At 41.3% G+C, this 22,930-nt stretch overlaps 1 protein-coding gene across 2 annotated transcripts in view; it reads left to right on the plus strand.

Moving 5' to 3' along the window:
- The first annotated feature begins 6,013 nt into the window (after window positions 1-6,013).
- Window positions 6,014-22,930, plus strand: part of REPS2 (RALBP1 associated Eps domain containing 2) — a 244,308-nt gene continuing 227,391 nt past the window's right edge. For both annotated transcript variants that reach the window (XM_027533588.1, XM_027533589.1), the window contains exon 1: window positions 6,014-6,387. In XM_027533588.1, coding sequence (XP_027389389.1) covers window positions 6,154-6,387 — 234 coding nt within the window. In that variant the 5' untranslated portion in view covers window positions 6,014-6,153. The remainder of the gene's footprint in view (window positions 6,388-22,930) is intronic.

A 22,930-nucleotide genomic window follows, 5' to 3' on the forward strand; every position in this document is an offset into this window, starting at 1 on the left:
ACCCGTAAATTGGCTGTGCTTGTGTGCTAAGTCACTTCAGTCATGTCCAACTCTTTGCAACCCCACGGACTGTAGCCCACCATGCTTCTCTGTCCATGGGATTCTCCAGACAAGAATACCTTCCTCCAGGGGATCTTCCCAACCGAGGGACTGAACCCATGTCTCTTATGTCTCCTGCATTGGCAGGCAGGTTCTTTACCACTTGCGCCACCTGTGAAAGTGAAAGTTGCTCAGTTGTGTCCGACTCTTTGCGACCCCATGGTCTATACAGTCCATGGAATCCTCCAGGCCAGAATACTGGAGTGGGTAGGCTTTCCCTTCTCCAGGGGATCTTCCCAACCCAGGGATTGAACCCAGATCTCCCACACTGCAGGCAGATTCTTTACCAGCTGAGCCACAAGGGAAGCACGCCACCTGTAGGTATAAGTAAATATTGGGCTTCCATCGTGGCTCAGCGGTACAGAATCTGCCTTCAACGCAGGAGATAGATGCAGCTTCGATCCCTGGGTCGAGAAGATCTCCTGAAGAAGGAAATGGCAACCCACTCCAGTATTCTTTTTTTTTTTTTTTGTGCATCCCGACACTCCCGTATTCTTGCCTGGGAAATCTCATGGACAGAGGACGTGGTGGGCTACAGTCCATGGGGTCGCAAAGAGTCAGACATGATTGAGCAACTACAGCAACAACACAAGGACTAAACAACAACAATAAGTAAATATTAGGTCTTCATAGACTTAACAGAAGCCAGCAAATATTTTTCTGTAAAGGGCCAGAGAGTAAATATTTTAGGTGACATCACAACTCTGCCATTGTAGTGCAAAAACAATCATAAACACATAAATGAATGGGCATGGCTGTGTTCCAATCAAACTTTCCTTACAGACACTAAAATGTGAATTTCATATAATTTTCATGTCCTGAAATGTTAGTCAGTGCCCAGAAAGCACTGATTTTTTTCAAGCATCAAAACAAAAGTAAAATCCATTTTTAGCTTATGAGCCATACCAAACCAGGTAACTGGTTCTACCTTTCCAACCCCTGCTTTAGAAAACCCTTCCTTAGAAAATCCTTTCCCTTGTGGCTCAGCTGGGAAAGAATCCGCCTGCAATGCAGGAGACCTGGGTTCGATCCCTGGGTTGGGAAGATCCCCTGGAGAAAGGAAAGGCTCCCCACTCCAGTATTCTGGCCTAGAGAATTCCATGGACTGTATAGTTCATGGGGTAGCAAATAGGACACGACTGAGTAACTTTAGCTTTTCACACTTTCCTTGTAGATAACCAGAGCCTTGTTCTGAGTTTAAGCTGTCATCTTCATGCAAGGCACTGATGCTGGATTGAAAGAAAAAAAACATAACTTAAAGACTATCTCTTGGCTATTCATGAATAGATTATCATTCTGAATTTTCTGGCCATTGATGGAGCCAAAACCAGTGTGTAAGTTTAAAACTGCCAAAAGGATAAAGAAATTCTCTTCTAAAATATTCTTGTTTACCATCAGCCTTAAAGGGATATAAATGTTTCTAGTTTCTACATTATCTGTGTTCATCTGAAGTTTGGTAACTAGTTCTATTCAAAAAACTGTTGTAGAAATAAAGAAGAGTACTTGGCATTCTTTAGATATTAAAACATTTTAAAAATGCCATTTTTTCTTCCTTTGTGCTGGGTTAAAACGTTGCTGCTGTTAGGTCACTTCTGGCTGTGCCTCTTATCCTTCATGGAGTCTGGTCGCAGCGCATCAGAGGCTGCCAGTCCCTCCTGCCCCAGTGCCTCACTCCTCACTTCCTTGGCGCCAGTCGCTAGGGCTCCTCCCTCTCTTGTGATCCTCCCTCCCAGTTCTGACTTTTCACCTACCCAGCCCCACCCATTAATCAACAACCATCTCAAGCCCCCTTCTCAAGACTTCCTGGCTGAGCTCTGGCTCATATATGTTTCTCTCTTCTCTAAACTCCCACAGCACTTAGCACAGGGGTACACAGTTTAGCAAAAGATATTAAGAAGAGGTGGCAAGAATACACAGAACTGTACAAAAAAGATCTTCATGACCCAGATAACCATGATGGTGTGATTACTCGCCTAGAACCAGACATCCTGGAATGCAGTCAGGTGGGCCTTAGGAAGCATCACTACGAACAAAGCTAGTGGAGGTGATGGAATTCCAGTTGAGATATTTCAAATCCTAAAAGATGATGCTGTGAAAGTGCTGCACTCAACATGCCAGCAAATCTGGAAAACTCAGCAATGGCCACAGGACTGGACAAGTTCATTTTTCATTCCAATCCCTAAGAAAGGCAAAGCCAAAGAATGCTCAAACTACCGCACAATTGCACACATCTCACACACTAGCAGAGTAATGCTCAAAATTCTCCAAGCCAGGCTTCAACAGTATGTAAACCGTGAACTTCCAGAGGTTCAAGCTGGATTTAGAAAAGGCAGAGGAACCAGAGATCAAATTGCCGACATCCGCTGGATTATCAAAAAAACAAGAGAGTTCCAAAAAAACGTCTACTGCTTTATTGACTATGCCAAAGCCTTTGACTGTGTGGATCACAACAAACTGTGGAAAATTCTTCAAGAGATGGGAATACCAGACCACCTGACCTGCCTTCTGAGAAATCTGTATGCAGGTCAAGAAGCAACAGTTAGAACTGGACATGGAACAGCAGACTGCTTCCAAATCAGGAAAAGAGTATGTCAAGGCTGTATATTGTCATCCTGCTTATTTAACTTATATGCAGAATATGTCATGGAAATGCTGGACTGGATGAAGCACAAGCAGGAATCAAGATTGCCAGGAGAACTATCAATAACCTCAGATATGCAGATGACACCACTTTTATGGCAGAAAGCAAAGAAAGTGAAGAACTAAAGAGCTTCTCGATGACAGTGAAAGAGGAGAGTGAAAAAGTTGGCTGAAAACTCAACATTTGGAAAACTAAGTTCATGGCATCTGGTCCCATCACTTCATGGCAAATAGATGCAGAAACAATGGAAACAGTGACAGACTTTATTTTTCTTGGCTCCAAAATCACTCCAGATGATGAGTGCATCCATGAAATTAAAAGACTCTTGCTCCATGGAAGAAAAGTTATGACCAACCTAGACAGCCTATTTTAAAAAGCAGAGACATTACTTTGCCAACAAAGGTCAGTCTAATCAAAGCTATGGTTTTCCAGTAGTCGTGTATGGATGTGAGAGTTGGACTCTTAAAGAAAGCTGAGCGCCAAAGAATTGATGCTTTTGAACTGTGGGTGGAGAAGACTCTTGAGAGTCCCTTGGACAGCAAGGAGATCCAACCAGTCCATCCTAAAGGAGATCAATCCTGGGTGTTCATTGGAAGGACTGATGCTGAAGCTGAAACTCCAACACTTTGGCCACCTGATGTGAAGACTGACTCATTGGAAAAGACCCTGATTCTGGGAAAGATTGAAGGCAGGAGGAGAAGGGGATGACAGGGAGTTGATGATGGACAGGCAAGCCTGGTGTGCTGCAGTCCATGGGGTCGCAGAGTTGGACACGACTGAGCAACTGAAGGGTTTAGAACTTAATTATATATTGTCTTTTATTGTTTGTTTTTATTTATTGTGTTAGTTTTATCTTTTTCAATGAGGCAGCAGACTCCTTGAAAGCAACAGGTCTTGTATATCTTTTTTAAATCTCTCAAAGTACTCCAGTAGGAACACAGTCAATACTTCTTATTCTACCCATAAGTGTTGATTGATTGATTGATAGGCACAGATATGAGAACTCCTCCCCATCACTGCAGTGCTTAACAGTTAGTCAGTCAGTTCAATCACTCAGTTGTGTCCAACTCTTTGCGACCCCATGGACTGCAGCCCGCCAGGCTTCCCTGTCCTTCACCATCTCCCAGAGCTCGCTCAAACTCATGTCCATCAAGTCGGTGATGCCATTCAACCATCTCATCCTCTGGTGTCCCCTTCTCCTCCTGCCTTCAATCTTTCCCAGCATCAGGGTCTTTTCCAGTGAGTCAGTTTTTCACATCAGGTGGCCACAGTTTTGGAGCTTCAGCTTCATCATCGAGCCTTCCAATGAATATTCAGAACTGGTTTCCTTTAGGATTTACTGGTGTGATCTCCTTGCAGCCCAAGGGACTCTCAAGAGTCTTCTCCAACACCACAATTAAAAGCATCACTTCTTCCATGCTCCGAAGAGATCTTTCAAATGGAAGCTTCAAAGCTTCCATTAAGCTTTCTTAATGGTCCAAATCTCATATCCATACATGACTACTAGAAAAACCATAGCAGTGCTTAATAAATAAACTGAGTTGAGTAAGGAAGATCAGCTGGGAATCTAGTATTCAGTTGGGCAAATCATACCATCTCTGCATCCATTTTCTCATCTGCAAAATGGGGATAAAAATGGGAAAGCAGTCTACCTCAGAGAGGTACTTTCAGGCTTAAATAGATAATGTAGCTTGAAGTATATTAATGTTAGGGATTATTATATCTCACATTTCTTTTTGCAGGAGTCACAGGGAAAAGTGGGGTTTGATGTTTATCACGGAGAATACATCCCTTTCTTACCTTTGTTAGAATGGTGGGCCATTCTCAGGGAAGCCTGACCATAAAGGGAAAAATGAGAAAATAAACATGATCTCTCGGCTTCCAGTTTTCTTGAGAGGGTTTTACAGTTGTGGAAAATACAACGGTGGTGAGATTTTTGAAGTGAAAATTCCTGAAGTCAGTCAGTCTTTGTTGCTCCTAACTTACCTATCCTTTTGGTACTCTTTTCTCCAAACCTACCTCTGTCTTAACTCACTCCTGGCAAGTCTGAAGCAAAAGATGGTATAAGGAAATCTGAGTAATTTTTGGGGTCCTCATTTTCTATTTCATTTTTTCAGATTCCAAAAAGGAAATATTACTCTGGGCATCATTTATGAATTAACATAATTTTTTTCTTCATATGTTTCTCTTTTCATCTTTCCCCTTTCCCCTGACTTTACGTTTTTTTCTTTTCCTCTCTTCCTGTGCTTGGTCCTTATTTTAGTTGAACAAAATACCCAAGTATATTTGTTATCATTAGTGCTATTGCCTGAGTTTTTTTTTTGTTTTGTTTTTTTTTTTTTTTTTAATTTGGCTTTGCTGGGTCTTAGTTGTGGCATGTGAGATCCAGTTCCCAGACCAGGGATGGAACCCAGGCTTTTCACCCACTGCATTGGGAGCTTGGAATCTTAACCACTGGACCACCAGGGAAGTCCCCGTTTTGTTTTTAACATATATTTTTTAAAGCACTGTTTGGGGTGGAAGGTATATCTGTAAACCATGGACTGATTTTTTCCCCCTTGGGTTAGTGTTTCCCAGCCAGGCTTAACGCATATACATGTGCAAATTCTTCCCAGGGCCCTTTTCACTCCTATTACTCTAACATTTAACACTAACCGATTTTATTCCTTTTTAAGGCTCAACCCCAGGTTTGAGCCTTGCCTGAAAAAGTGGTTTAACCCTGTCGCCACCTTGAACACCTTGAACTTTACAGGAGTCACTAGGACCCTGTTCCTATGGAGATCTCTGCCCTCCAGCTTTTCAGGACTGTCATGGAAAAAGCGAAGCCTAATTACCCATGCCTCGTCCATATCCCGTGCCTAGTCCATTTCTGGGAAGGGCACAGCGTGACGTGAGCACTACACTTGCTCCAGCGTCCTAGGGAGAAATCACCACAGCCTTTCCCACCCCCTGAAAAGCGCCATTCTCCAGGTGGGTCTAGATGTTTCCCTTCCTAGGTAGGGAGAAGATGCTTCTCTCGCGCAGAGTGGACGCGGAATGACTGTGGCTCTGGCCCTTTGGATTCTGCAGCGCGGGCGAAGCAGGTGACCATTCGCGGAGCAGGCTGCTCGCCGAGTTAGTTACCTGGCTCAGCGCGGTGGAGCGGGGCGGGGCGGGGGCGGGGCCATGGTGCCATCCTAGGCCGGGATAGGTTCGTGCTGCGCCTGTCTCCATGTGCCGTGCGGCGGAGGCACAACATTCAAGTCCGGGGGCGGGGCTGGCGCGCGCCGGGAGGAAGCGGTCGCGCGGCAGCTGCGGGGCGTGGGGGCGGTGGTGGCGGCGGCCAAGGCCGAGGCCGGAGCTGCGGAGGCTGTGGTGAAGGCGGCGGAGCCTTAGCCGGGAACGGTGCTCCGCCTGCCCCCCTTTCAGGCTCCATGGAGGCGGCGGCGGGCGGGCTCTGCGGTTCTGGACCGCCGCTGCTGCTGAGCGAGGGCGAGCAGCAGTGCTACTCCGAGCTCTTCGCGCGCTGCGCCGGCGCCTCAGGCGGGGGCCCGGGTCCCGGGCCCCCCGAGGCCGCCAGGGCTGCCCCCGGCGCGGCCACCGCAGCCGCTGGCCCGGTCGCCGACCTGTTCCGGGCGTCGCAGCTGCCCGCCGAGACGCTGCACCAGGTAGGTCTCCGCACCCCTGCCCTTGTGAGTCTGTGGGGACCATTTCTGCAGGGACAAGGGGGCGGGGTGGGGCGACAGGGCCGCCGACAGGCACCCGGAGGCCTCGGCCAGGTCGCGGAGAGTGGCTTCGCAGCCTAGAATGGCGGCGACGCCCTTGTTCCCCAGGGGACACCAGCCTCCTCCACAGCTCAGCGGTGCTGGGTGCGCTCCCATCTTCCTCCGTTGAGACAGATGGACACTCCCTCCTCTCCCCGGCCGTTTCTGGGGTCTTTGCAGCCTCCCAGACCCAAAGTTTGCCTTGTTCTGTAACTAGTGTTCGTTTCGGCTGGTGTCTGGAGTAACCTCTGCTTGCCGCTCCTGCACTTCCCTCTCCTGGGTGAGTGGGCGCTTGGATGCCTTGCAGGATTTGAACTTGAAGGGTGTGTGTGTGTGGCCGGCGGCCGAAGACTGAATGTTGGCCGCTTTATATACTACTTGTAATATACATGAATTTACTGTATATTTGCGTACTAACGTATTTCTGCATATTAGCGTTAAACTGAAGAGCTTAATGACAAATTGCAGAACCGGGACACAGGGCTGCAAGAGGACATCTGTCAAGGCAGAGCTAAGGTTCCTATTTAGGACTAGACGTGGTTCCCAGACATTCACGGTGAGGGACAGTTGTAGTTTCCCATCTTACCATTATTTGGACTTGAAATAGAATTGCCAAGTAATGTGTGTCATAGCTACCTCCTTTTGGCTGCTCCATACCTGGAAAAGGAGGAGGGGGATGATGCACAGTAGATGCAGCTTTCCTTTTGTGCTTTCCGTGGAGCAGTAAGCATCTTTGTCTGTGTTTTGCTGTTACTAGCACTTCGTTGTGATAAGATTCTTAATACCAGGCCCCAAATCTGAAATGAAGTTTTTCTTAAAAGCTGCAGTCAGGTTTGACAGAAAACAACAAAATTCTGTAAAGCAATTATCCTTCAATAAAAAAATAAAAAGAAAAAAAAAAGCTGGAGGCAGTTTGAAAGTTAACATCAATTGTATATTTAGAGTTGGGAGTGATATTTTAAAATCCAGTTCCAAAGAAGTACTGAGGGTTTTATGGTTCACTTGCAATATCATTGTTTGTAGATTAAAAAAAAATCATTTAAGACTGCATTTTATACTGCTGGAGCATGCGTATGTCGGTCTGTTTGAGCATAATTTTAGCCACTCTGTAGTCTCTCACTTTTCAGAATTCAAGATTTCTGAAAATATAATTAGTATCCACAGACCTTAACATGGCTGTTTGTCTCTTAAGAAGTCTTTGCTTTGGAGACGGTTTGACTTCTGCTCTTGAGCAGTTGAACTTGACCAGGTAGAGGAAAAGTCAATATTTTAAAACATGAACCATGGCTATTACATGAGGCCCTCAGAATACTCCCAAGCATAATTTATTAAATGCTATTGCTACTTCTCAACTGAGAGAGGAATAAGTGACAGGCCACACAGCAAGTAAGTGACAGCTGGGCATCTGTTAAAAGGCTTATTTTGTTGTCAGTAATGCATGGAGTGTGATAAGAGATGGTAGGCATATTAAATCTGAATTATGTTGATTGACTTCTAAGGAGTTGGGGAGGGACCTTTCCTGGTGTTAGAACCCAGGGTGTTTAAGATTTAAAAAGAACTCAAGGCACAGTGCCTTTGTACGAATGAGATTATATTTTTGATGTCTAGTTGAAACCTTCTTCTTGCAAAAGATGCTGGCAAGAGGAGACATCCCTAGAATATTGCTTGTAATAAATCTCTACGAGCTTTAGAGCTCCCTTATGCAGCCCAGCAAAACAAAAGACTTCCTTCCCCCATTAACCTGTGTGCTCAGTCGTGTCTGACTCTTTGTGACCCCATGGACTGTAGCCCACCAGGCTCCCCTGTCTCCAGTGTCTCCTGTATTGGCAGGCAGGTTCTTTACCACTGAGCCATCTGGGAAGCCCAACCTAACACAGTGCAGTAATCCAGTATTCTTTGTACAGGTGAAAATGAACATCAAAGGCATCCTGGACAGAGTAATGTAATCAGAAGAGATTCAAACAAAGCCAGCAGCCATCTAATTTTTACTAACCACGTTGGTTGTGTGTGGTGTGGTGTGTCTGGGTGTGTGTATGTGCATGAGCACTCAATTTATCTGGACTTTCACTACTCCATAAGTGTATCAGTCTTTAAAACAGATGAAGATGTTTTTAGCCTTTCCCTGTTAAACAGGAACTTGTAAGTTTAATTAAGTGGTCCAACAGGTATAACTGCCCCATTTGTGGAGGCACTAACTAGCCCTGGTAGTTTCTATGGTAACGGATTTTTTTTCTTTTTAATAGGCATACAACTAAGATTACTATAATGTTCCAGGAAGATTGAAAATCTTACCTGAAGTACATGTTCTATAAAAATACCTTATTTTTTCTCCTCCTTGAAATAAAAATAAATCACTACACCTGTTACTTTGTTATGTAAGTGAGTTATCTTAGGGATTTTTTTCAGTTGAAATACGTGTGTGTATATATACACACACACACATTTTATATATATATATATATTTTAACAGACTTTATCTTTTCAGAACAGTTTTAGGTTCACAGCAAAATTGAGGTTAAGGTACACAGAGTCCCCATATACACTCTGGCTCCACACATACCCAGCCCCCCATTATCAATACCCTCACCAGAGTGATACATTTTTTATAATTGATGAACCTGCATTGGCATATCATGATCACCCAAAGTCCGTAGTCTACATTATGTCTCATTCTTGGTGATTGTACATTCTTTGGTTTTGGACAAATGTGTAATGACACGTACCCACCATTCTAGTATCATACTGAATAGTTTCACTGCCCTAAAAACCCTTTGTGCCCTACTTATTCATCCCTTGCTATTACACCCAACCCATGGCAATTACTGATCTTTTTACTGTCTCCGTAGTTTTGCCTTTTTCCAGAATGTCATGTAGTTCAAATCACACAGTGTGTAATCTTTTCAGATTGGCTTGTTTCATTTAGTAATACGCATTTAAGATTCCTCTGTGTCTTTTCATAGCTTGTTGGCTCATTTCTTATTTGTGTTGAATAATATTCTGTTGTCTGGATGTACCACAGTTTATCCATTCACATACTGGAGGACATCTTGGTTACTTTCAAGCTTTGGCAGTTATAGATAAAGTTGCTATAAGCATCTGTGTGCACTTAAGTTTTCAACCCCTTAGGGTAAATACCAATGAGCGTGATCGTTGGCTCATATGGTAGGAGTGTTAGTTTTGTAAGAAACTGTCAAACTCTCTTCCAAAGTGGCTGTACTATTTGCAGTTCCCCCAGGAATGAATGAGAGGTCCTTTTGCTCTACATCATCATCAGCATGTGGTGTTGTCAGTGTTGAGTTTCACCGTTCTAGAAGGTATGTAGTGGTATCTTGTTGATGTAATTTGCAATTCCCTAATGACATATGATGCTTAGGATCTTTCCATATGCTCATTTTCCATCTTGAATTGTATTTTAGTGTGTCATGATGTTGTTGTTCAGTTGCTAAGTTGTGTCCGACTCTTTGTGACCCCATGGACTGCTCCACACCAGGCCTCCCTGTCCCTCACCATCTCCCGGAGTTAGCCCAAGTTCATGTCTATTGCATCAGTGATGCCATCCAACCATTTCATCCTCTGCTGCCCTCTTCTCCTTTTGCCTTCAGTCTTTCCCAGCATCAGGGTCTTTTCCAATGAGTCAGTTGTTTGCATCAGGTGGCCAAGGTATTGGAGCTTCAGCATTAGTCCTTCCATTGAGTATTCAGGGTTGATTTCCCTTAGGATTGACTAGTTTGATCTCCTTCCTGTCCAAGGGACTCTCTAGAGTCTTCTCCACCACCACAATTTGAAAGCGTCAGTTCTCTGGTGTTCAGCCTTCTTTATGGTCCACCTCTCACACCTGTACATGACTACTTGAAAAGACCATAGCTTTGACTATATGGACCTTTGTCAGCAAAGTGAAGAACAGAAAAGCTCATTTTCTGTTTTGAATTCTATTTTAATGTGTCATAATAGCCCACTTTAAAAGGCCTTTTGGTCTTTTTATAAGAGGTGCTGATTTATTTTAAAACAGGTTTCTAGTATGGGCTAGAAAAATGTTAGAGTAAAATTTTTAACTTACAAAAAGTAAATATGAATAAGAAACAGGTAAATGGTTTTAAATACTTGAGGACAAAGAATTACAAGTGTTAGAGTGATTGGTTTTTCAGGTTATGAAGTATTTCATTTGTATTGAATGGCCAGCATTTTACTAGAATGCATAGACTTGGACTGGATGTATATTTGAGGTATTTTAGTTTCTTTTGAGCATCGGGCACTATTCTAGATGCTGAGGTTTCAGCTGTGAATCAAACACAGCCTCCCTGTCCTCATGGAGCTTATATTCCAATGCAGATGGTTTATATTATTTATTTTGGCCAAGAGGCTTGTGGGATATTAGTTCCCTGACGACCAGGGATCAAACCTGGGCCCTTGGCAGTGAAAGCCTGGAGTCCTAACCACTGGACCATCAGGGAATTCCTGCAGTGCAAATGTTTTTCATTTTCAGAATTTGAGTAAGAAAATATAACAGCTGGAACATAAGTATCCACCTGAAACTGGCAAGTTTTCTGTTTGATGTAATGAATTAACAAACTGTATACATATATTCTGAGAGCAGAAGGAGAAGAGGGCGTCAAAGGATGAGTTGGCTGGACAGCATCACTGATTCACTGGACATAAATTTGGGCAAACTTTGGGAGATGGGGGGTCGTGGACAGAGAGGCCTGGCGTGCTGCAGTCCATGGGGTCGCAAAGAGTCAGACATGACTGGGCGACTGAACAACATAGACTCCGTTATGATATTTATCCTTTAGGATGATGTCTTAGTCTTTAGGAATGTTGTGTATATTTCAGGTAGTCATCATAATGAGTTTTCATTTTTATGACAGTTAATTCCTTTCTTTGAGATAATGTATTTTTTATTAAGATATAATTGAAATATGATATACCATTTTCAGGTATATAAGATAATGATTCAATGTTTGTAGGTTTTGTTGAATGATCACTGATATCCATCAGCACACAGTTATAAAAAGTTTTTCCTTGTGATGAGAACTTTTGTAATTTACACTCAACACCTTTCAAATATACAGTACATTATCAAATATAGCCACTGTGCTGTACCTGACCCCCCAGGACTGACTTATTACACAACTGCAAGTTTGTGCCTTTTGAACGCCTTTACCCACTTCACCCACTGCCGTCTCTGGCAACCACCAAACTGTTCTCTTTACGAGGTCCGGTTTTTTGTTTGTTTGTTTTTATATTCCACATAAAATTGAGATCATGCATATGGTATTTGTTTTTCATTGACTTGCCAGTTAACTCTTAGGCTTTAAAGGAAATAGTTATAAAATACTGTTGATTCTGTATTATCAGGGGAAATCATTGAATGGGAAAAAAGCTTGTAAGTAATGTCTGATTGTTTGAGTGGCTTTGATTGAAGTAAAGAAGTAAAGGAAAGCTATGAGAAGTAGAGGATATTTTAAAAATTCCTGTACATAGACTCACCTTTGGGAAGAAGTCATATTTAAAGGTTTTCTTGAAATTCTTTGAAGCAACTGTTTAATCATTAAAAAAAAAAAGAAAAAAAAAACTAGGCAAAAGACAAAATTCCTGTGAACTTTTTCCAGTTGCTAGATTATTAGTTAGAGCTATTTTTTAATGTAAATAAAACAATTTTCTATTTTTACATCTTTATATCATATCCCTTTGTTACATATGCTTTAGGGAGATAGAGACCAGCAAGCTAAAACGGTAACCTAGAGTATGTGCTGTTTCAGATAAAGTGTTCTTTTTTTGTATAAGAATGAATGCCCGCAGGTTAAGGAAGTTCCAGAGCCAAACCATTGTTTGGTTAAAAGGAGGATATTTGCATAATAGTAACTTGTTAACTCTTACAAAAAACTTTTCAGGTGTGTAAAACTAGAACATTACCCAACAATAACTGTGTACCTCCTGCTGCTGCTGCTGCTACTAAGTCACTTCAGTCCTGTCCGACTCTGTGCGACCCCATAGATGGCAGCCCACAAGGCTCCCCTGTCCCTGGGATTCTCCAGGCAAGAACACTGGAGTGGGCTGCCATTGCCTTCTCCGTGTACCCCCTACTCAGCATAAAATGTAAAACAGCCTAATTAATGTGAAAGTTTCTTGTGACCCCTTCTCTGGTCCCATTCTCCTTCCTCCTCACCCCAGAGGTTACTACTGTCCTGAATTTGGTGTGCATGTTAGAAAAGTTTTTGTACTTTTATTGCATGTTTATGTGTGTGTGTGTGTGTGTGTATATAGTGTGTACATACATACATGTGTGTGTATACACACATACATACATGTGTGTGTACACACACATACACACACACACATACGTGTATACACATACGTGTCACTAAAATGATAAATTGTTTTGTATGGCTTTTTAACTTAAAAGGAGTATAGTACTCTGTGTAACCTTCCGAAACTTGCTTTTCCTCTCATTGTTGTTTCTGAGGTTTGTCCTTGTTGACACATGTAGCTGCAGTTCATTTATGCTTCCTTTTAAAAAATCTTCATTACTTACTCGTACAATGACTCATTATTTTATGAGGCCTTTATGCCTATGGAAAGTAGGTGGCATTTTTCTTGGTTTATATAGAGTGTCTCAGTGTCTCATGATTAGGGGACTGTTCTAAACATGTACAAACATTAAAATGCCTTTATAGATATCAAAAAGCACACTTATATTCTTGAGAGTGTTAGAGGACCTTTGAGTTAATGGATTAGACTTTCATAGGCTTGCTTTTCTCTCATGTTTTAAAAAATGGAAACTCTCAGGCAAACAGACTAATACATTAAACTCCTTTGCACTTGCCACCCCTGCTCAACAACCATCAATACATGGTCAATTCCATTCCATCTGCATTCCTACTTTTGTTCTTTGCCCCCTCCTTTAACCTGAAGCAAGTCTCAGACATCATATGATTCATAGAATTTATCTTTGAGGGCACCTGGGAGTGGTCATAGGATATGGAAACATGTATGGGTTTAATACTGATGACTCACGGTTAAATGGCAAGAGTGCATGATGGTTTCGTATCATCGAGCTAGTCTTTAACGTAAAGTTGAGGAAACCAATAGGGAGATTGAAGAAGTAACAGTGAAGACTAGAAATACAAGATGGGTTTGAACATTGTCCTACTATCACACTCGTAACAGCCTTGCTTTAAGAATATAGAAAATTGGTTTTGATGAAGTCTTGAATCTTTTATTTTTTATGCTGTGCCATATGGCTTTAGGGATTTTAGTTAACCAACCAGGGATCAAACCTGGGCCCCTGGCAGTGGAAGCTGAGCCCTAACCACTGGACAACCAGGGAATTCCCTATAGTTGTTTTGGCAATTATTGGTAACTTTTAAAAGAGGGTTTGGTTCCTTAGCAGGTGTCTTCAAACTTGCTGTTTCCTGAAGGCAAAGTGTCTAGTATTTTGTATTTATATCATTCTTTGCTTTAGTACATGTCTGGGGCCTTTGAAAAGTGCTTAGGCCATCAAGGTGGAGCTCTCATGAATGGGGTTAGGGATGTATAAAAAAGGCTCCAGAGAGATCCCTAGCCTTTCCCATCCTGTAAGGACACGAGAAGTCACAAGAAGGGGACCCTGACCATAAGGTAGTCATGCTGGGTTGTTCAGAACTGAGCTGTTTCCTAGGGTGTGGGACTTCCCTCTTAGAACTGCTTTTGCTGTGTCCCATAAGTTTTGGACTGTTGTGCTTTCGTTTTCATTTGTCTAGGAATTTTTTGAATTGTCTCTTTGATAGAAATAGAATTTAAAAAATCATATTACAATTGTTTCAGGTATTTCAGTGATGATAAACAGTCAGCTGGCTGATTTTATCATTGTGTTAAAAAACACATGTACTTCCACCACAAACTTGCTTTTTAATATTTTGGTAGCTGTAGTTCGGTGTATTTTGTCTATAATCCTGTGTATTTTATTTTATTTTGGCCATGCCCCTCAGCTTGTGGGATCTTAATTCCTCAACCAAAGATCAGATCCAGGCCCTGTCAGTGAGAGTGCCAAGTCCTAATCACTGAACTATCAGGGGTTTCCCAATAATCATGTGTATTTTAAGTGTTTACTTTTATGCATTTAAGTTTATTCTGAGAAGAGGTCCATGAGGCTCCCCACAGGGGTCGAAGCACAAAAACTGTTAGGAAGCCCTGTGCAAAAGAATTAGGAGGTGTCTAGAAATTCCAGTTCTTCGTTGCTCATTGTTTCCAAAGTCAGAATGGTAGCAACACTGCTGCCAATTCTAGGTCAGGAATGAGATTCCATCAGGCTCTGTGGTCTACCCCCACCTCTAGTGCCCCATCTGTCCTGTAAGGGGGGAGGAAGCCCAGAGTGAATGGATGCTCAGCTGCTTCCTCTAGGCCCTCACTCTCAAGTCACTGCTGCAGGCCCGGCTTTGAGCCGTCTCTGCTCTTGACCTGTCTGTCTGGTGCTCTCTGTCTTGCTTCACTCCAGAGAACCCCTCTGGAGCACGGCTGTTTGGCCTGTTTTATTTACCTCTTATTATGTCTAATTCAGAGGCTGGCTGGAACATGGACTTGTAGGAAAAAGTGGTTTTTACAGATTGGAGAAACTCAACTATCCTACTAATCTAATTTAGGACCAAGAGAGGCCATTAATATTAGGCTAGTAGTAAATGTTTGCTTTGACTTAATTCACTTGTAACACTTTGCCCTTGGTTTACAGAAAAATATCTTTGTTCAGCCTCCTGGGGATAATTAAGTGTTTTACCTGTGTTAATTTCCTGACTAATTGAAGTAAATCCCATAAATGCCAGCGATTAAGAATTGTTTTTGTTTTTTTAAAAGCAGGTTTTCTTAAATGTGTAATGTTTGCCCCTGATGCTTTCAAAAGAACATATTTAATAGAATGATCTCTTTGTTTCTTGCTTAGTTCAGGATCAGCCTTGAGAAAAACAGGTGATTATACATAAACAGCTTTTTGCCCCTGAAGATGTTTGGTGTACTAGCCTTTTGAGTTTGTTTTTTCTTTAGGATCTCTTTAAAATTATTTTAAAATGTTTGGACTCCTATCCTTTGCATACGCTCTGCAGTCTGGTAGTTTTATCATCCTGTTACTGAGAGATGGCAGTGGAAGTGAAGTGCATGAAATTCAGCACATGGATGTTTTAGCTTCTTTTACTTTATTGTTTGTTCTAGATCAGAGTTTCTCCATCTCAGCACCACTGGTGGGGCCAGGTCATCCTTTGCAGTGACACTGTCCTATGTATTGTAGGATGTCTAGCGGCATTCCTGGGCTCTGCTCACTAGATGCTAGCATCTATCCCTTCCCCAGTTGTTACAACCAAAAATGTTTGCAGACATTGCCAGGGGGCAGAATCTACTCTGGTTGTAGATACGTGGTGTCTGCATATATACAATCATGGTAACAGCTTCCACTTATTAACTGATCACCATGTAGTTTACCTTGTCCTATAACTTGTAGAGGACTTCCCAGGTGACGCAGTAGTAAAGAATCTTCCTGCCAATGCAGGAGACGTGGGTTCTATCCCTGGGTCAGGAAGATCTCCTGGGGAAGGAAATGGCAACCCGCTCTAGTATTCTTGCCTCGGAAGTCCTATGGACAGAGAAGCCTGGTGGGCTACAGTCCATGGGGTCACAAAGAGTTGGGCACGACTGAGCACACACATAACTTGTAGAGGCTCATGTCATTTAACTCCAAGCCACAAGATTGATATTATCATCCCCAGTTTGAAGAAAACAAAACAGAGGTGCAGAGGTTTAGTAACTTGGCCAAGGTTGTGCAAATAAGTGACTCATTAATTTATTTGAGTTGGAATTCAGTCTTTGTTTTTATTTATTTATTTATTTGCCATGCTGCGCATCTTGCGGGATCTTAGTTCCTTGACCAGGGATTGAACCCAGGCCTTTGGCAGTGAGATCATGGAGTCCTAACCACTGGACCACCAGGGAATTACCAGTCTTTGTTTTTATTTTTAAATTATTAAAACATTTTATTTTATTGAAATATAGTTGATTTACAGTGTCGTGTTATGGAATTGTTTTTATTAGAGACAAACTAAAAAGGAAAGGGTGTTTCCTGATGACCTCTCAGTGGCTATTGTTTCCATGACAGTTCTCTGTAAGTGTAGGAGTTATTGCTCGAAGGGGTGATTCTCTGGGTGCGTGTCTGAGGACGGTTTGGACCATTTCTGAGGTGTTTCTGTGGTAGGGTGAAGTAGAACATGGGACTGTCTAAGGGCCAAGCCAGTTCAACTTTGAGGCCAAGAAAGCCATCAGAAATTGGGATCATCAGCAGCCTTCAGGCACGGTGTGCCCAGGGGGTTTACTGAGAGCAGGAACGCTGAGGCGTGGAGCAGCCGCCGTGGCAGTTGGCCTCTGTTGATGCTGGAGCTGTGAAGGGTGCTTTGCCTACATGAACAGTAGTCTGGAAGGCCATGAATGTCCTTGGCAGTGAGGGGGTGGAGGCTGAGGGATAAATGTGGCCGGCTCTGTCCCCTGCTGGCTGCCGTTCTCCAGAAGCATGGGAGCCTGCATGTAGAAGCTCACAGAGGCCCCCCTCTTGGATAGAGTGTGGGCCAACGGGCTGGGGGTGACTCTGGGTGACAGACGGAGGGCCAGCTCAGGGTGCAATCTGGGCTGAAACCCAGCACTCTGGATCCTTAGACGAAACGGACATGGCTGGTTTGAGGTGAGAGAGGCCGCCTGTGTTTGGTGGGCCTTGTGGGCCTGCAGCCCTGCCCTCTAGGAGGGCTGAGAGGGCTTCTTCCCACTTCTTGTGGGAGGCCTTGAGGCTATAGGGGGTGTACATATGGGAGTTTTTTGATCAGAGTGGGGCAGTCATTTCCGCGGATTGCAGTGTTTTTTCTTGTTCAGGGCACTGGGAAACATATAGCCATGAGTTTCTGTGAGCACTGGCTGTACATGGTGGGAAAGGGCACCCTGGGACTGGAGTTAATTCAGGGGAGTAGAAAGTGGGGAACACATGTATACCTGTGGCAGATTCATTTTGATATATGGCAAAACCAATACAATATTATAAAGTTAAAAAATAAAATAATAAAAAAAAGAAAGTGTATTATAACATTTAGGCATATGACTTTATGTTACATTAGCTTTTTTCTTTTTTCTGAAGGATAGGATTCCTATAGGGATTCTTCTTTGTCCCCAAATAGCTCTGTGTGTGTATGTGAGTGTGTGTGCTTGTGTGTGTGTGTGTATACATTGCTCAAACTTAACAAGGCCCTGTTGAGCAAACCAGGGCTCATAAAAACCTAGAATCCTCCTCATATACTGCATAGTAAACTCAAATGCAAAGAAATAGCTTCGTTCTCATTTGCATTCTTTATGGGCTAGCATATCTTCTGGAAAACTTGTTGCCATGGCAATGGGATATTATCTACTCAGTCGTGTACTACATAAAAATAGCCCTTTGTGTTCAAGGGTGATGTTGGTGACAGGTGGTTTGGTGAATGTTTAGCAGGGTGCTTTGTCAGCATTCCATTGTTTACAATTGTGAAGTAGAAATGAGCATTGGTTTGTTTTACTGTCTCAAAATGTGATTTTATCTGTAAAGGGCAGATGGTGGTGCTCTGTTTAATTGTGAGTTATAAGTCTTCCTTCGCAGGTCAGGTAAATATGATGATTGAAGCCACCTCTCATGGTGAAAAGGAAGTGGCTTCTCTTTCTGTTGGTGCTAGAGGGTGTGCAACACAGGAATGAGTCTGGAGTAAATAGTATAATTCTCTCACTCTTCAACAAATGGTTCTTCCTAAGTGCCATGTTCTTATAAACCCAAAAGTAGCAAGTGATCAGGTGGACTAGATGAGCTCTGAGCTGTTGGTCAAAAACTCATTTCTTGCAGGTTCTTAAATGGAACAGATTTTTGATGAACATGAGTTTCCCCTGCTCGTTTTAGCATTGGTCTCATGTGTAGCTAAGGAAGAATTCTTGACCCTACATTTGATCTTTATTTTAAAAAATCCTTTGGGCAGTTTAGTAGAGTGGTAACTCTTAAACATTTGTCATCCTCTCACCTTATTTCTAGAAATTTGTCTTGCATGTAAATAGCAGGTTTCTAGTGCTGAAATAAACTTTACTCTAGTTTTGAGAATTTTAGACTCTCTTAAGAAATACTATGGCTTGGAGTTTTAGACTTGAAAGTTAATGCTGAAATTCTGATATACATCGTACTACTGCAGAAATGGAATCATTATCCCCTTGTGTTGAATATTTTCTCTTGGAGTCAGTATGAATATTTTTTTGCTGATAATATCAGAAATAGTTGTTAAGTGGCTTGCTGGGTACCCAGTACTGCTCGTAGAATTTTTTTTTGGTGTTAACTCACTTAATTCCCATAAACATTCTGAAAGGTTTTTGTCACTATTTTCCAGATGCAGCATACTTATTAGTATGCTTTTTGGTTTCTGGTGAGTAAGTACTGTGCCATGGAAGACTTGATTGCTCCTTCTTGCTTACCAGTGTGTTGATGTGTTTCTGATAACTGAAAGCATTTTTCTGCCAGGGGATGGCCAAACACAGCCTGTGGGCCAAATCTGTCCTGTTACCTATATTTTTTTGTATGACTTATGAGCTAAGAATGGTTTGTAACTTTTTAAAGGGTTGAGAAAAAGTAAAAAGAATATTTCATGACACTTGCAAAATTATATGAAACTCAAATTTCAGTTTCTGTAAACAATTTCCCTTAGCACACAATCACACTTCGATGTGTACGTATTGTCCATGGCTTATCTACCCTAGACTGGAGGGCTGAGTAGTTGTAACAGAGGCTGTATAGCCCATAGGACCTAGAGTATTTACTGAAGTTTGCAACACCTATTGTATCTTCTTCTACATCTAGAATGGGAGATTGTAATGAATACTAAAAGCAGAATGGATTTATGTATAGGTTATCTTTTGGTATGTATTATATGTTCCTCTCTTCCACTTTTTACTGCTTTTACAAGCTGAGTTTCATGTGCTATGGCATATCTCAAATATACTCAGTTTCAACTCTCTTTCTATACCCATATTGGTTTTTATCATAACAGATATTCATAACCCTTCCCAAATCTGGAAGCCTAATGAATTTTATCATTTTATTAGTTAATATGTTTTCCTCACTAGGTCAGTAATTGTAACTCCCCCTGCTCTATTTACTTCCAACTATATTGCTTTCTACTTTTGGGCTTTCAGCCAACATATAAACATTTGATACTTTAATAATCCTAAGTAAATCACCTGTGCTAATTGTGCTATTTTAGTTTAGTAAATCCTCTATATGATCAAGATTACATCTTCTACATTCATCCTATTGAATTTAATATACTCAACATAATCAACTTTGGAACATTTGTGCGATTATTTAAAAACTATGTTTTCTCCTTTTTTCTTGTTTCCCCACTTTTTAAATAACAGCTTTATTGAGATATAATTCACATACCATACAACTTACCCATTTAAAGTATACAGTTTAGTTTTTAGTATATTCACTGTCTAGTTCAAGAATTTTTTCTTTGTTTTTGAAGAATAGTTGGTTTGCAATATTGTGTTTCAGGTATATAGCAAAGTAATTCAGTTATTATATATATGTGTGTGTGTGTGTACCTGTATGTATATATATGTACTTTTTCAAATTTTTTTCCATTATAGGTTATTACATGTTACTGAATATAGTTTCCTGTGCTATACAGTAAATACTTATTATTTATCTGTATATTTTATTTTTTTTGTCTCACTGCATGGCTTGTGGGATCTTAGTTCCTCAACCAGAGATTAAACCCATGCCTTCAACAGTGAAGCATGAAGTCCTAACCACTGGACTGCCAAGGAATTCCCTATCTATTTTATATATAGCAGTGTATATCTGTTAACTCCAAAGTCCTCATTTATCTTTCCCTATCCCCTTTCCCCTTTGGTAGCCATAAGTTTGTTTTCTATGTCTTTGAGCCTGCTTCTATTTTGTAAATAAGTTCATATGTATTATTTTTCAGATTCCATGATAAGTGATGTCATATGGTATTTGTCTGACTTCATTTAGTATGAAAATCTCTAGGTCCATCCATGTTGCTGCAAATGCCCTTATTTCCTTCTTTTTATGACTAATACTCCATTGTATATATGTACCACATCTTCTTTATCCTCTCTTTTGATAGACATTTAGTTTGCTTTCTTGTGTTGGCTATTGTAAATAGTGCTGCAGTGAGCATTGGGGTGCATGTGTCTTTTCAAACAGAGTTTTCACCTTTTCTGGATATATGCATAGGAGTAGGATTGTTGGATCATATGGTAACTCTGTTTTTAGTTTTTCAAGGAAACCTCCATACTGTTCTCCATAGTGGCTACACCAATTTACATTCCAACCAACAAGTTTAGGAGCATTCCCTTTTCTTCACACCCTGTTTCCAAAATATTTTTACCACCTCCAAAAGAAACCCTGTAACCACTAGCAGTCACCCCCAGTCCCAGTATACCTAGGCCACCACTGTTTTCAGTGTTCATGTTGTAGTATATACCAGTACTTTTTATGGCCCAGTAATATTCTTTTGTATGGACATGCCACATTTTATTTATCCAATCTTCAATTGATGGACATTTAGGTCATTTCTACTGTTTGACTATTATGAATAATACTGTTATGAGCATTTTGGTACACGTTTTTGTGTAGATATATGTTTTCATTTCTCTTGGTTAATTACCTAGGAGTGGAATTGCTAGGTCACACAGTAACTCTATGTTCAATCTTTTGAGAAACTGCTAAACTCTTTCCCAAAGTGCTATGCCATTTTACATTCCCACCAGCAATATATGAGGATTTCAGTTTCTCTACATCCTTGCTGCTGCTGCTGCTGCTGCATCGCTTTAGTCGTGTCCAACTCTGTGCGACCCCGTAGACGGCAGCCCACCAGGCTTCCTGTCCCTGGGATTCTCCAGGCAAGAACACTGGAGTGGGTTGCCATTTCCTTCTCCAATGCATGAAAGTGAAAAGTGAAAGTGAAGTCGCTCAGTCATGTCCAACTCTAGCAAGCCCATGGACTGCAGCCTACCAGGCTCCTCCGCCCATGGGATTTTCTAGGCAAGAGTACTGGAGTGGGGTGCCATTGCCTTCACCGACATCCTTGCTAACCTTTTGTTATTGTCTGCCTTTTTTATTATAACCATCCTAGTAGATGAGAAATGGGATTTTGTTGCAGTTTTAACTTGTATTCTGCTAATGACTAATGATGTTGATGATATCATGAGCTTATTGGCCATCTATATATCTTCTTTACAGAAATGTCTATTTCAGTCCTTTGCCCATTTTTAAATTGGATCATTTGTTTTTATAAGATACTGAGTTCTTTATATATTCTAGATACAAGTCTCCTCTCAGGTAAGTGACTTCCTAAACATTTCTCACATTCTGTAGGTTGTCTTTTTACTTTTTTGATGTTATTCTTTGAAGCATACAATTTAAATTTTTTGATGAATTTATTTACTTTTTGCTTTTTTTACTTCTGTTTTTGGTATTTTATTTAAGAAACCATTGCCCAAACCAAAGTCATAAAGGTTTATCTCTATGTTTTCTTCTAAAAATTTTGCAGTTTTAACTCTTTTATTTAGATCTTTGATCCCTTTTGAGTTAATTTATATATACATATATAGTGAGGTAGAGGTTCAGTGCCACTGTTTCGTATATGGCTCTCCAGTTGTCCTAGTATCTTTTGTTGTAAAGTTATCCTTGGTCATTCTTTTCCCATGGAATGGTTTGGAATCCTTGTCCACAATCGACTGACCATAAAGATAAGCGCTTTTGTTTGGATTGTCCATTCTATTCCATTGATCTGTATTTCTATCATTATACCAGTACCACACTTTGTTGATTTGTTTTATTTATTTTGGAGGCACACGTTCCCCTTTCCCTCATCAGTTAAACTTAGGACATTTCACAGTTGGTGGCATCTTAAATTGCATCAAAGCTTGCAGACTGGGCATTGGTGGCTTGGGAAAGGATACTGGAGTCTGGAGTGGAGCACTGTTAACTCTTAGGAACTGAAGAGGTAGGAGATAGTGATGAGGATAGCGAGAAAGGTGGTACATTGGCTGCTTCCTTAGTGTTTAGCAGCAAACTTGAAGCAGGAGTTAAAAATAGTCTCACTTTACATAATTTCAGAGCTGAGTACTAACGGTTCCAGTTTCTTTTTCTGGATTCTTTTAAGAAATACTGCATCACTGAATGCTATTGATGGCACAGAGGATAGCACTGTGGAAAAGTAGGGACATTGACCATTCTTAGTCAAAAAGATTGACAGAAGTCCTATTCTGAATGTGAGGAAGTTTTAGGGAAACCTTGAACAATTAATTTTGCTCATTTTTCTTTTTATGAATATGTGAGTGATAAATGAAAAATCTACATCTAAAAGAGCTCCTTTAATAAGTCTAAGATAAATGCTAAGTGGTAAAGTTTTAT

This window comes from Bos indicus x Bos taurus, chromosome X (genome assembly GCF_003369695.1).
Source record: "Bos indicus x Bos taurus breed Angus x Brahman F1 hybrid chromosome X, Bos_hybrid_MaternalHap_v2.0, whole genome shotgun sequence".
Classification (NCBI taxonomy): domain Eukaryota; kingdom Metazoa; phylum Chordata; class Mammalia; order Artiodactyla; family Bovidae; genus Bos; species Bos indicus x Bos taurus.